General features: G+C 41.7%; 1 protein-coding gene across 1 annotated transcript in view; it reads left to right on the plus strand.

Annotated features, from left to right (window-relative positions):
- Positions 1-12,853, plus strand: part of INPP4B (inositol polyphosphate-4-phosphatase type II B) — a 160,624-nt gene that overhangs the window by 21,938 nt on the left and 125,833 nt on the right. The window contains exons 4-5 of the mRNA XM_026042591.1: positions 4,097-4,215; positions 6,336-6,452. Of these exons, the coding sequence (XP_025898376.1) occupies positions 4,097-4,215; positions 6,336-6,452 (236 nt within the window). The remainder of the gene's footprint in view (positions 1-4,096; positions 4,216-6,335; positions 6,453-12,853) is intronic.

Here is a 12,853-nt window from a genome sequence, read left to right on the forward strand (position 1 = left end):
CTAACAAAATAACTAAAAAYGTCATTGTATGTTCCTGTGTGTGCGTGGTACACACTTTGGTAGCATTCTTTGTGCCCTATGATGTTCACATACTGATCTGTTCTGAAACCAGGCAGAATGGTGTATCTTGGAAAGAACATAAGCATGAGGGTTAATTCCCGCCCATGCTGGTCACCTGGGATCTGCTTTGGTTTGGAAAAGGCAAAGGAATGAAATCCAGGGAAAGTACGTGGTTTCTGTTACTGGCTAGAAAAAAGCTACCTCACAGATGATCATGTAGTTTAATACCTATCTTGAGAATTTGTTGACTCTGAGACCTTAGCAAACACGCTGCAATTTCTCATCTAACCAAAACAAATGAGCATTGCACTGTCAATGCCATTTCCCAGTTTTCATTCTAGTCCTTGGCTTCCCGTTTCCACTACCCCGTGAGCTGGATGCATTTTGGTCCTCGTGCCCACGTAGTTTGTTCTAGACCTGGGTCTGTCTTGGTCTTGGGAGATGCTGCATTTCCTCTGCTTCTTAGCCATATGAATTTGTTCTGAATCTGCTGGACTTCGTGCTTGTAGCAGCGTTGAACACCTATTCAAAACTGTTGTAGTTTCAGCAAAGGGAGAGCATAAATTTCCAGACTTTTTTTCTACTGATTAAGTGGTCGTTGACTTTGTGTGTGTGYGCTCTATTCGTCCTTACTGCTCTTGTTTTGGATGCGTCCTCCCTGATCCCATTGCGTGGTCACCAAAACATGACGCAAATCTCTACCGTGTTTGCAGCACAAGCCAGTTGTGAACAAACRGTAAGGAATTTTGCTTCTGTTGCTCCTACGTGTGTGTGAAGCCAGACAAGAACAATCTGTCTTTCAGTGCAGCCTAAAGAGAAGCACAAGGACTTAAGAGTCCAAGTGCCTTGGAGTTAAGAGTCCAAGATCTGCCTCGTGCATTTTCAGGGAAATTGTGTGTGAAGTAGTGGCTGTGGGACGTGCATGTTAGTTGTAAGTGCACGACTAGGATTTGTATAATGTGTGATTTGTGTAAGAATATTATTGTTGTATTGAGTGGAACAGCAACAGTCATGGAAATAAAAAAACTATTAAAATATTCCCTTTCTGCTTTTATTCTTTTGAAAATAATGTTGAAGGATAGCTGTTTTTGGTTGAAGGTAATTTAAATGCTAAAGCAGTTTTATGCATAGACCACAGTATTATGCCTTATTTGTTAATATATATTTGTAAATATTGTCTAGATCAGAGCTTCCTTTTAGCTCTTTTTGGTCCTACATGTAGTGAATACTTTGATTTCTTTCTTGTGCCTAACATATGGCAGACTTAGACGATTTTTTCTATTAAAAAAAGGCACTCTTGATGCAATTCTTCCCTAAACACTCTCGGTACATGATAGACTCAGTATACGATGGGATCACTAGGGGAATGGATGACTCAAGCTTTTCACCCTGAGTCAACGGTCACAATGAGGAGATTCATGYGCCTCTAGCATGCAAGTACAAGCTGTCACTGCAGTCCCCTGGATTTTGTTGATGAGTTTTTGCAGGATTATTTTGAGCACAATGAAATATTGAACAAGTCATGTAACCTGAGTATGTGGTCTGTTTGGGAATAGTTTTGAGGGAAAATGTATTGATCTTATTTTACCTGCTTCTACTGTGTTACACTTTGAATTAAGAAGGCAGACAGGAAACATGCATTTCAYTTGCCTTGCATTTTTTTTTGAATAACCAATCTCAGTGCTAAACAGATGTATTTATACATCTGTTAGATGTTTGTATACATCTATAGCTTGTGCCCCACTTTGACAGCTCTGCAATATTTCCTTGCGAAGCAAGCTGGGAGTTCCTTTATCAAGACATAAGGCTTTCAGAGAGATATTCCTGGTACAATAATTCAAACAGCAGTAATGTGCTGTTGGGCTGTGGAACTTTCCATTCAGGGACAGGATRTACCAAACTTCTATTATTTCCTCTTACAAATGTTAATAATAAAGAAATCCTTACGCTTTGTTAAACATATTGGTCAATGTGTGTTTAAGGCAAGTATTGCACTGGAGCCCAAATTCTGTGTCACTCCAAACCCTCTGTCCCCTCTTGGTGACAATGTTATTGAACAGCCTCTTACTGAAACCTGGGTAGCTGTGAAAAGCAGTAGCTGGCAGTCACARTCAAGTGACAAATAGCTTGAATTAAACTAGACGAATGTTTCATCTTATCTCATTTCTTGTTCTACACTGGAAGCTCCAAGAAACATTTTGTGCAGCTATTCCTCATTGGTGAGATGTGTGTGAAATATTTTCATGTCAATTCTACTGGGTGAAATTTGAGATCATATTGCTGGGCTTCTTTTTGGCTGGAGGATGCTCTAATGACTGACTTTCCCTGCCATTGCAGACATGAATATTTTTCTAAGCTCAAGAATTTCCAAGGTAGTAGTCACCTAACAGTGTCTTCCTCTCAAATGTTTTATCAATGGGATAAAAATCTGGATTCTTGGTTGGTCCTATCTGGCYGATGTATTTGAACTCTTGCAATGAAATCAAACTGTTAGTTCAGTGATTTTTTTCCTGTTCATCATGTGACAATACTTTCGGGAAAAGTTCAGCTGTCTGATTCTGCACAAAGTTGTAGGTTTTTTTCCCCTAAGCTTCTGTCTCTCTTGTTTTTTTTCTCCCCTGGTCTTTTCTCCTCTCTAGTACTAGTCCATATAGTTGTCTGTGGTTAGCCTCATTTGGGGGCAGGGGGGAAAACCTGAAGCATTTCTGTCAGTTGCAGCTTGTAATGATGAAGACCAGCAGCTCTTAGCCTCTCTCTGGAAGTGCATCTTCTAGTGTGCCAGTGAGATACCCTAAAAACAGAATTGCAGAACAGAAGGTGGAAAAGCTATTGCTTTTGTATGAAGGTTGTATCAAATAGTTCTGATACTTAATTTCAATGATGTGGTGAGCTTTGGAAACCAGGAGTTGTTGTTAACTTGGTATTCTGGTTGGGTGCTGTCATGTCAGCTGTTCATAGGACCTCAGTCTGCACAGGCTGTTGTTCTTATCCCACTTTTAGCACTGATTTCTGGTCCCATCAGTTTCAGACTGCCTTCATGGCAGCCTAGGCTTAAGCACAAAAAGAATCCTTGAAGGTTAAATTTAATAGTTTGCTTGTTTTCTYGTGGCTGCTCTGGGGGAGCAGCAGCAAAGCTTCAGCCAGTTGTGCTTTTGTGAAGACCCCAAGCAGCATGTGGGAGTCCAAAGAAGGGAAGTGTCAACAAAACTGAGTTGCACTTTTGTGTGTGCTGGAGATTTCCCRGGCAGGAGATCTCCAAGAGGAGATTTCCTCTTGGCAGGGCCACCTGGCTCACCTTTAAAATGGGAAAGCTCAGTGGCACCTGAGGAGCCCCCACTTGGCAGGGGCTCCTAAGCACTCTGGGCTCTGCTTGTTCTGGGCTGCGAGCCTCCCCAAAGCCACAGGCTTCACTTCTCCCCTACAGAAATCKTGCTGTGATGGGTGCTCTGCGGAAAGCTCTGGGTAGACCCCATTGGAGTGTTCACTGCAGCGTGTCCCTAGAAAGCAAAAGCCACCCAGCCTTTCAGTGAGCCAGCATGTGTCTCATTTGTCCAGGTCCTTTCTGCAGAGTGGTTTATATGAATATATAAGAATATACAAACCAGGATGRTCAGTGACGGCTTTCAGCTGACTTAGATGGTCTTCAAAAACAGCCTGGTGCTGTGTAGAGGTGACCAGGTTAGGCTGCCAAGAGATGCTGTGGTGGACTAAATGCAAGCTGATTCYGGGTTACCCACGTGGGCAGCGTGGGCTGGGGTGTGCGCATTTGCCCATGGCAGTCCCTGGCTGCTGGCAGGGAGCTTTGCAGAAGCTGCAGATCTGTTGAGTGGAAACGAAATCTCAGTGCAGTTGTGCAGCATGTGACTTCCTATTTCTGTCAGTTACTTCCAAGGAACTTCCTCTGTTGAGTCGGCTCGTCTCCAGAGGCTTTGGCTGGAGCTGCGGTGGCGCTTGCTTTGTCCTGTGCCTGCAGCAGAGTGTTTTTCCCAAAGTTTTCTTTTAAGCATTGTATTTTTTTCTTCTGTTCTTTCTCCAGCATGCAAGGATCTAGTGGCTGCTACGCGTGATCGGAAGCTGAATACGTTTGTACAAGTCTCAGTGGTGCATCCCGCCGAGCACGTTCTGACGAGGTATTCRAGCACTGAAATCGTGGAGGTGAGTGTCTCTTTTTCAATTAACATGTCAAGTAGTGAATTGCTCCTTTTTTCCCCCTCTGGAAAATGGATAAAAAAAAAATCAAGTGAGTTAGCGCATAGCCTTTAGTAAGGCAGGCACACGCTGGCTGCTAGCAAAGCATACCTGGGAGAGTCCTGTAGTTCTTGGCGTTTAACCAGCATAAACAGTTAGATTTGAACATGCCCCTTCATGAAAGAGCTATTTTTTTGCAACTGAGAAACGTCGAGAATAGTCCCTTAGACATGGGCTTACAGTGAAACAGAACTGTAGTTTGCATGGAAGAACAAGGCTTTGTAAATAGTGTAGAGATTTTTGCAAAGCATTGTAAATTCTAGAAAAGTATAGTTGCTTTTTGAGCTATTCTTTCCACTTTGGTTCTGTTTTTTTTCCATTAGAAGGATGGAATTTTTGCAACCTGAAAAATGTTAGTGAGCCTTTTAAATTAGAAAACGCATGTGTTTGAAATAATTGTGACATATAGAATTTTCTAACTTATGTTATGTTCTGTAGCAAAAGTTTTTTTGCAGCTGCATTGCTAGTCCTTGSTTTCTCAGGTAGGCATCCATGTCAGGAATGGGACAAGCTTTATTTACAGAGAAAAATATTTAATCTGAGCAGACAAGATAGACGTGACTTGTTCAACTTAATGCAGGGATTAATTAACAACAGAGGAGTCTTACTGCAAATACCCCAATTTACTTTATCTAGGACTTGTTTTAACTGTTAAGCACAAGAAGAATATTTCATGAGCTTTGTGTGATCTTAGTTTCAGCTGACTGCTAATTAAACTGTCATGGTTTCAGCCATCAACCATCCTGAAACTGCTTAATTCAAATAGCTTATATCTGATAAGGGTGTTTCATTTCAGACTGTCTAGAACAATGTAGTATAGAAATTCAAACAGAAATAAATGGATTTTTCTAATGTCATGTCCTATATGTGAATCAATTCCCTGATTTTTTTTGTGCTCAAGCTCTTTGCTTCCTCAGTCTACCTTTTTGGGGAGAGAGGGAACAGACAAAAGGAATTTTCATCAGGTGAAAAGGATAATCATCACATGAAAGTCTGTATTTAACAGAAGAGCTAAGGATGCTGGCTCAGTAGTCTTTGCCAACTTTTGGGGCATAATTAAAAATTAGGAKATTTTAGGAATATTTTAAATAGTTTAGATATTTTTATATCTGGAATATGTATGTATAATATAAAATATTTCTTCTAGAATATTGTTGCTTCTATATATCTAAATACCTTTGACATATACACTACTATAAAGATGRCTGTTAGTTGACACAGCTAAGGATGTTCTCATACTGCACCAACGTATTATTGCTTGGAGTGGAATCATAATCCCCAGTCAGTCAGTCACTCCCTAAATGTAATTAAAGGAGTTTGTGTAGCTTGACCTGTCTACCATGAACTGTGTTATTAGCCAGCCTATTCTGCTTGGATCGTAACTGGAGCTGAAAACATAGCTGATGGAAACTATTAAATAATGGCATAGGTTTGGTTTCATTTACTTTATTAAGTAAATATATATTTACTGAAATGTTGAGTTAATTTTAAGAAAGGTGCTCCAATGTAATGATATGTAACTGCACGTATATGAGCATGTGTATGTATAAAAATACATGCCTACACACCTTGATATGTGTATATATGCCAAATTATATTTTTATGTGCACACCATGATAATTCTGAAGGGATTTTTATTGTGATTTAATTGAGGTCTTGCATCTTTTTTGCATAAACTGTATCTTTAGTTCATTTAAAAAAAAAGTAAGCTTCCTGTACCCTTAGGACATGTCTTGGGATTGAAGTGCAGTGGTTTTTACAGAGCACTCTTCCAGATACCGTTACCTGCTGGCTGAGCTAGCTGGCATCTTGCTGGAGTGTTTGATGAGTTGAAGTTTTAGAGCTGCTCAGTTTTGTTTCTGGCTGTGTTAACTGTGTGTGTGTGTGTGTGTGTGTGTGTGTGTGTGTGTGTGTGTGTCTGCTGTAGAAAGCTAGGCTAGTTTAAAAGCCCCTTGGTTGTGTTGGTGCCTCCGTAAGCGCGTGGTGCCCGGTGGCTGCCTTACTGAATGTGTGCTCGTGTGGCACAGGGAACGAGGGACCCGCTCTTCCTGACTGGTGTGACCTTCCCACCCGAATACCCCATCTGTGAGGAGACGAAAATCAAACTAGCCGTCTACGATGTCAAAGATAAATCTCAAGACACGGTAAGTGATTTGTCTCACSTTTTACGTAGAGGTTTATTGAGGATTAAGCTTCTCGGTGGTGGTCTCTAGCTTTCTGTAGCAGGTTTGCCAATTAGGAGGACAAAGTTATGTAACTTGGATTTTCTTTTGGACTTAATGTACTTKGTTATTTTATTTAAAATAGGGGAAAAAGTCAGTGTACTTAAAATTACCTATATGCTATTGTTTTGCATGATTTGGCACCAATGCTTTTGGCAAATAGAAGGTTACTATTGTGTGTCTGGTCGTTTTCCTTTGTGGTAGACATCATATGGAATAGATTGAGATAATATTGTGAATTACTTTTTAGAAATGTGTTACTGATCATACTTGACTTATGCCAAAGTCATGATGAAGATAAAACCTGTAACGTGATGCTTGAGGGTGATGGTSGTATTTTGTCCTAATCTCTTGCATGGTGGTACTTGTACCTCTCCTATGACTACTGCTATTTTTGGTATGCAAGAGTCAAAGATCTTCTGTGTGACTATTAAGGGCAAAGAATTTTGTGTTCCACTATTATATGTTGGGGGTTGCACTGCCAGCTTCTTTTACTGAGGAAGTTACTCATGAGATGATATATGGAGGTCAGTGGGGCTTTTGGTGTGTGATTTCGGTGTCTAAACAGAGGCCTTGAGTGCTGCTGTATGTGCTGCAAGAGGTTGAAGTCTTACAGAGTTGGAAGATAGGCCAGGACTTGTGGGACAGCTGCATTTTTTTCTGTGGCAGCAGGAGTCCAGCTTACATGTTTTTCTCAGCCATCTATAATTACTGTATTTAACTGTTTTGCTCTATATCTGTAACTAGTCCTCAATATGATCCAAGGGCCATATGATGTGATGTCGTGACTGAGTTCATTATCCATAAGAAGGAAATTAATTGYATGACTTAGAACTTGAGGCTGTTGAGGTGTTCAGAAGGGCTTCTCATCTTCCTCCCTCCCTCCSCAAGGTGATGAATAGTTGATGTTGGCTTGCTCCAATTTTGGACCTTTCTGAGCAAACTCATTGGACCTTTGGCTCCCACTGGGTGTATAATGGATTTAGTGGAATGGCTGAGATGTAGAATCTGATTTTTTTCATTTTATATACCAAGAAATTTTCTTTCTTTTTAATATTAGAAAAGTGAGTAATCTAGTGAAATGAGAGATAATGACAGAGCCCAAGATTTGTGCCCATGAACACACACAAAAGGTGTATGTATATGCAGGTACTTATATGTGTACCTATGTTTTTATATATAATGTATGTGTGTGTGGATATAGGTATGCGCACATAGTTAACACAGAGCAGTTTTCAGCCTGAGCCTGTTACGTAGGTTTGAGGTTAGGCTGCAGACCGGCCGCATCTGTCCGCAGCTCGAGTGAGGGGGGCTGAGCCCGCCCTGCACGTGGCTTCCATGGCATTCCTGGTGGCCAGAACTTGGGGCCGGACTGCCAGAAACTCAGCCCAAATTAGGCAAGAAGCTGTGGCGCGTCRTTTCCCACCACGCTGGGGCTGTGCCGTTGCCAGGGCTTGTGGTGCTGGTTGGAAAAAACTGAAATCCCATTTTGTGCTGCAATTCACAATGCACTAGGTAACTATGCTTAGTTACTCTGTTCTTATTTCTCTTGTAATTAAAATGAGACCAAAGGAGGTGAATTCCATGCATTAATTAAGCTCTGAGGAGGCTTCTGGTGCCCCAAATTAGAGAATTGTAAAAAAGGTGGGGAAAGGGTCAGAGTAGGGGGGATAAATCACAGGGTGGTGCATTTGCCTGTTGCTTAAACCTGCTGCTACCCGTACAGGAGAGCTAGGCCCTAAACTGACACCCTGGAGACTTGCACCACAGTGCCCCGGATGCTGCTCAGCCTGTTCAGAGGAGTCGCTGCCCTGCGGTCAGGGGCTGCTCCCTGGAGAGGAGGGACCATCACAGTGGTTTGGGTGCTGGGGATGGGCTGTCGGTGTTGCCACTTGGAAACAGACTTCAAAATAACCGTGTGCTGCCTGTATTCCTGTATGAGACAGCAGAGTGTTCGCTCTTACCTGCCATTTACCTCACATTTCTGTTAGAAGTGCAGTTTAATTGCATTTAAGTACTGTGCAGCTGGTATCACTTTCACTGTGCTTGAAACACTGAAGTTTCTAGCTGCACTTATTTCACTTTTATGCATATCTGGCTTATCCTGGTCATAATTATATACTGACTGTATCAAGTTTTCTGTAAAAGAGACTTTTTAAAATATAGCAAAGCCCGATGTTTGTGGCTCTGGCTAGTTTGCCTGGATTAAGATGACTGTTTTAGTTATTGCAAATTCTCATGCAAATAGATGCTTTATTAAAGACCATGCCATTTTTACTTCACTTGGATATAGCTGAAGTAAGAAAGTTAATACCATGTGTTAGCAGAATACTATTTAAATGTARCAAAGCTGTGCATGCAGTAGGACAGTAGGTAATGGCATGTTCTGAGATGTGTCTTGCTACCTCTCAAAAGTTTTCCTCACATATTACCATAAGCCAGTTTATGTCACACTGACTTGAGTCTTTAAGATTAAGGTGMAATAGTTGAATTTTGTCTTAATGCTTAGATTGCACCTGTTCCTGAAATTGTTGTCCAAAAAAAAAAATCAGAATTAGAAGTTCATGTTGTATGCTCATTGCAATTAAACACAGCATGTAACTACTGACTTTCCTAGCTGTGAAATGGGTTTGAAGATGTGATATGGCACGGTGGGACTTGGTTCTGTGCAACCTGGTGAGGTCTCAGTGCAAGCCCTGTGGTCACACTGTGGTGTGACCCGTTGTTTCCCTGCGTGCGCAGCCCTGTTGGCAGCGGGAGAAAGGAGCCTCCCTGCTAGCTGCTGGGGACCGGCTCTGCGGAGCCCCTGGGCATCCTCCTCCTAGGAAGAGATGGGAACCTGGAAGCTTGGGAGTGAGCTTCCAAAGGAGATACGTACTCCAGGATTATGGACTTTACGAGTGATTTACTGGCTTAAACATCAGGTAAATATGATCTCCTTTGGGTGTGCCTGCTGGCATTCCCGCATGGCGTTGGGTATCCAAACAACTGCTCCGAGAGCAGGGAGAAGCGGCCGCGTGCCRGGCAGCTGGGACATGCGCAGCCTGCTCTCTGCTCTGGCCTTGCCTATTGCCAGTTTCCTGCTCTTAATAACTGAGAACAAAATCAGATCAACTTGTTAAACCATTTTAAGCACAATGTTGATGGGAATGGAGCTCTGGATATGGAGATGTGTGATATAAACTGATGGGTCTAGAATATTTAGGCTTCACAGGATTTTATTTTTTTTAACTCTTTGGCTTTGAATAGTCTATTAAACACAGACCTGATGAGGAAAAATGCCCCAAAGATTGGTCTATATTCGGTGCCACTCAGTTTCTTGGCATTGCAGGTGTCCGCATTAAAACCCACCCACATTGGGGTGGGAGGACAAGGAGAGCCCCTCTCCTGAGAGAGGAGTTTTGGGAAGTCCCTCTTGAAGGCCATGCTGCAGGGATGGTGCTGGTTGCTCCCACAGAGCCTCACGAGCTGCCCCGTGCTCTTTGGCAGGGCTGGCCACAGCAAGACTTTCTAGGACATTGATGTTTCCTTTTGGAGTTTGAAGTGCTATTGAGTTTGTCCGTTATTTAAAGGAAAACATTTTTTTGCCCRAATTATTTGTGAAGGACTTAAAGGTTTCCCCTTTAATTTTATGGCAGATAAAGCACATCTTTGAAGAGCCAATTCTTCAATGGAATACTTYTTTCCAGATGTTGATATTAGAGATATGAAGGAAAAAACTGAACGCATAAAGGGAAATCCAAGCTACTAAGTTTCATTTGGCTTTAGATTGAAGTAAAGTCTTCCTTTGAAGTGGCTGATTGTATTAAAAACGTTTGTCCTATTTTAGTGAATCTATAGGGGAATCGGGGATAAATGTCAAGAGCAGGAATGTTACAGGTATGTTTAACTTAACACTCCTTGTGTAGACTGACTGCTGTTGGCACCTTGAAAATGCGATGGGGGATTTGGCTTTGCCAAAATTCATCTCTCAAAGCATCCTGCTGCTTTCCTCATTTTTTAACTTATGTCTCTTCCTAGCTGGGGGGGGGGGGGGGGGAACTCTTCCTTATCCGTGTGTGTTCAGAGAAACTTGTGATCTGCTTTCTTCTGTAATTCTTCTTTTTCTTGAATACCAGCTCTGTCAATCAAATTTAACTGCTGCCCCACATCAGGCAAAAGTGTTCTCTAAGACCCAACTGTTTGGAAAACTGCTGTAAAATTATATTGTAAAAGTAGGGGATGCCTTTCTAGGGGATGCCCTAGAAATTATTTTAAAATGAGGGAAAAGAATAGTAACCAGTAAACTTTACTTGTAGGTTTTATTTTAGCCATCTAAGGACTTTCATAATGTAGTGATGGTGATTTTTACCTTTACAGCTYCGTGCAGCTTCTGGGCTTGGGTGCCGTTTTTGCCTGTTCCAGAAGGCTGGAGTGTTTTCCTCCGACTGAGCAGAGGAGGGAGATGGTGTAACTTAATGGTTTTCTTAAATAGTGTCTCTTTTTCTCTTTGATATTTATGATCTTCATGATATTTATGATCTTCATTTTTCATGTTGAAAAGTCAAACTGCTGTTTAAGCTACTATTTTACTTTTCTCAAACAGCTGCCTTTAAACAAGACACTTAGCAAAAACATTGGAGTGAAATAGAAGGTACAGTATATTTAAAATCTACTCCTACAGCAACATAAACATTTGTATGTAATTAAATCTATCTAGATGTGAAAAGAGTTGAAAGGATGAAAGTTAAAGGAATTGGGAAGAGCAGTAAGTTTGCTCTTGAGAACTGTGAAAGCAGGTCATTGAAAACAGTCAGGAAACAGCTTTGTCTTTTCCAGTTTTGATGCATGTAGCCTGGGAATTCAAAACCAGAGCAAATTCAGTCTATTAGAGCAGATTTTCTTCTTGTCCTGAATGTCTCAAATATTTATAGTTCTTTAGAGTTATGAACACACTTGATGCATATGTTTAGCATATGAAATTTTGTGCTAATCCAGTAAAGCTTTCTTCAAGAAAGAATCATGTGTTGGATATAATACGAGGCCTCATTTTCTTGCCTCACGGTGATTTTTTGGTAGAAGATGGTAAAGTGCTCTGAGTCAATAAATGTTCTGTATTATATCGTGTTCTAAATATTGATGAACAAAAATGACAACTGGGGTAATTGTCTAAGAATGCCAATGCACATGAAATTGTACAGTAAGCAAAGCCTCCCTGTGCAATCACTGTGCAGTACACTATATATAAAGGAAATTCCTGTGGGGCTGGAATTTGTCATGCTTGAATTTGTTCGTGCCAGAAGCATGTGAGCTTTTGGTTTCCATGTTTTGTTTTCTTGTGATCACACAACCCACAGTGAACAGAAGGGGAAACAAATCCTTCCACTTCCTAACCTGCAGGTTTTCAATAAATCATGCGCAGTTTGTAGCAAGACTCATAAAGCCTGGAGAGGGGAGAAGAAAGGACACACATAGGCTGTAGTGAAAAGAAAAATTAATGTGTTGGATTCCCTAGTAGTGGGTATCTCACCCAGCATCTGAGGAAGGGGGAGAAGGAAACTACAAGTCTGCCCTGCATAAATCTGATAAAGTATCCGCAACTGRAGTCGAGGTTTCAGCATGCAGAGCAGCTACCACATATTGCTGGGCAGCAGCTGCTCTTTGGTGACTGGTGTGGCACTTTGTGCTTTAGGAGAGAGTTTCTATTACTGGGATATGAGCTGACTTCCATTACCTTGAATTTATTCCTGGCGAGAGCGTGGATCACTGCTATGGAGTCACTGGCACACGCTGACTGTTTTCCTTGGGGTAACATCTGCCTGAAAGAAAAGCTTCCAAAAATAGCCAGGTAAAGGCACTAACATATTACCTAGCCGTGGGCAAGATTTTGCTTCCCAAGTGCTGTTTTCCAGTCATGCTACCCCTCAAATGCATTATTAAAGTTGTGGGCAGGCTAGAAGTGATGCTAGCTTACTTCCTAAACTAATAAAAYTCTTAAAGCTTCTAGAGCTTACTTGAAAAGGCAGGCTGGAAGGCTTGTGAGGTGGCCCAGGTAAAATGAATGAGAAGTAGCCTGACAGAAAGAAAATGGACAAGTTGTTGGGCAGAGAGTAGGTAGCTCAGGTACGGTGCAGTATGCACGTAGCCAGCAATACAGCACCCAAACCTATTTGAGACTGGGCCTCAGCTGCTATTAAAATAATGCTTTAATAGTTATTAAAGGTGCCAGTGCACACAGTGCTGTTGTTGGCTGGTGGGACAGCCCTTCCAGCGGAGAGGCCTCTGGACCCATCGGCCCCATGTGGAGTTGGGGTCATGGTCAAGGCCAGTTGGTCGCCGTGAAG

The sequence above is a fragment of the Nothoprocta perdicaria genome, unplaced genomic scaffold, assembly GCF_003342845.1.
Source record: "Nothoprocta perdicaria isolate Ctin4 unplaced genomic scaffold, notPer1 scaffold_31, whole genome shotgun sequence".
Taxonomy (NCBI): Eukaryota; Metazoa; Chordata; class Aves; order Tinamiformes; family Tinamidae; genus Nothoprocta; species Nothoprocta perdicaria.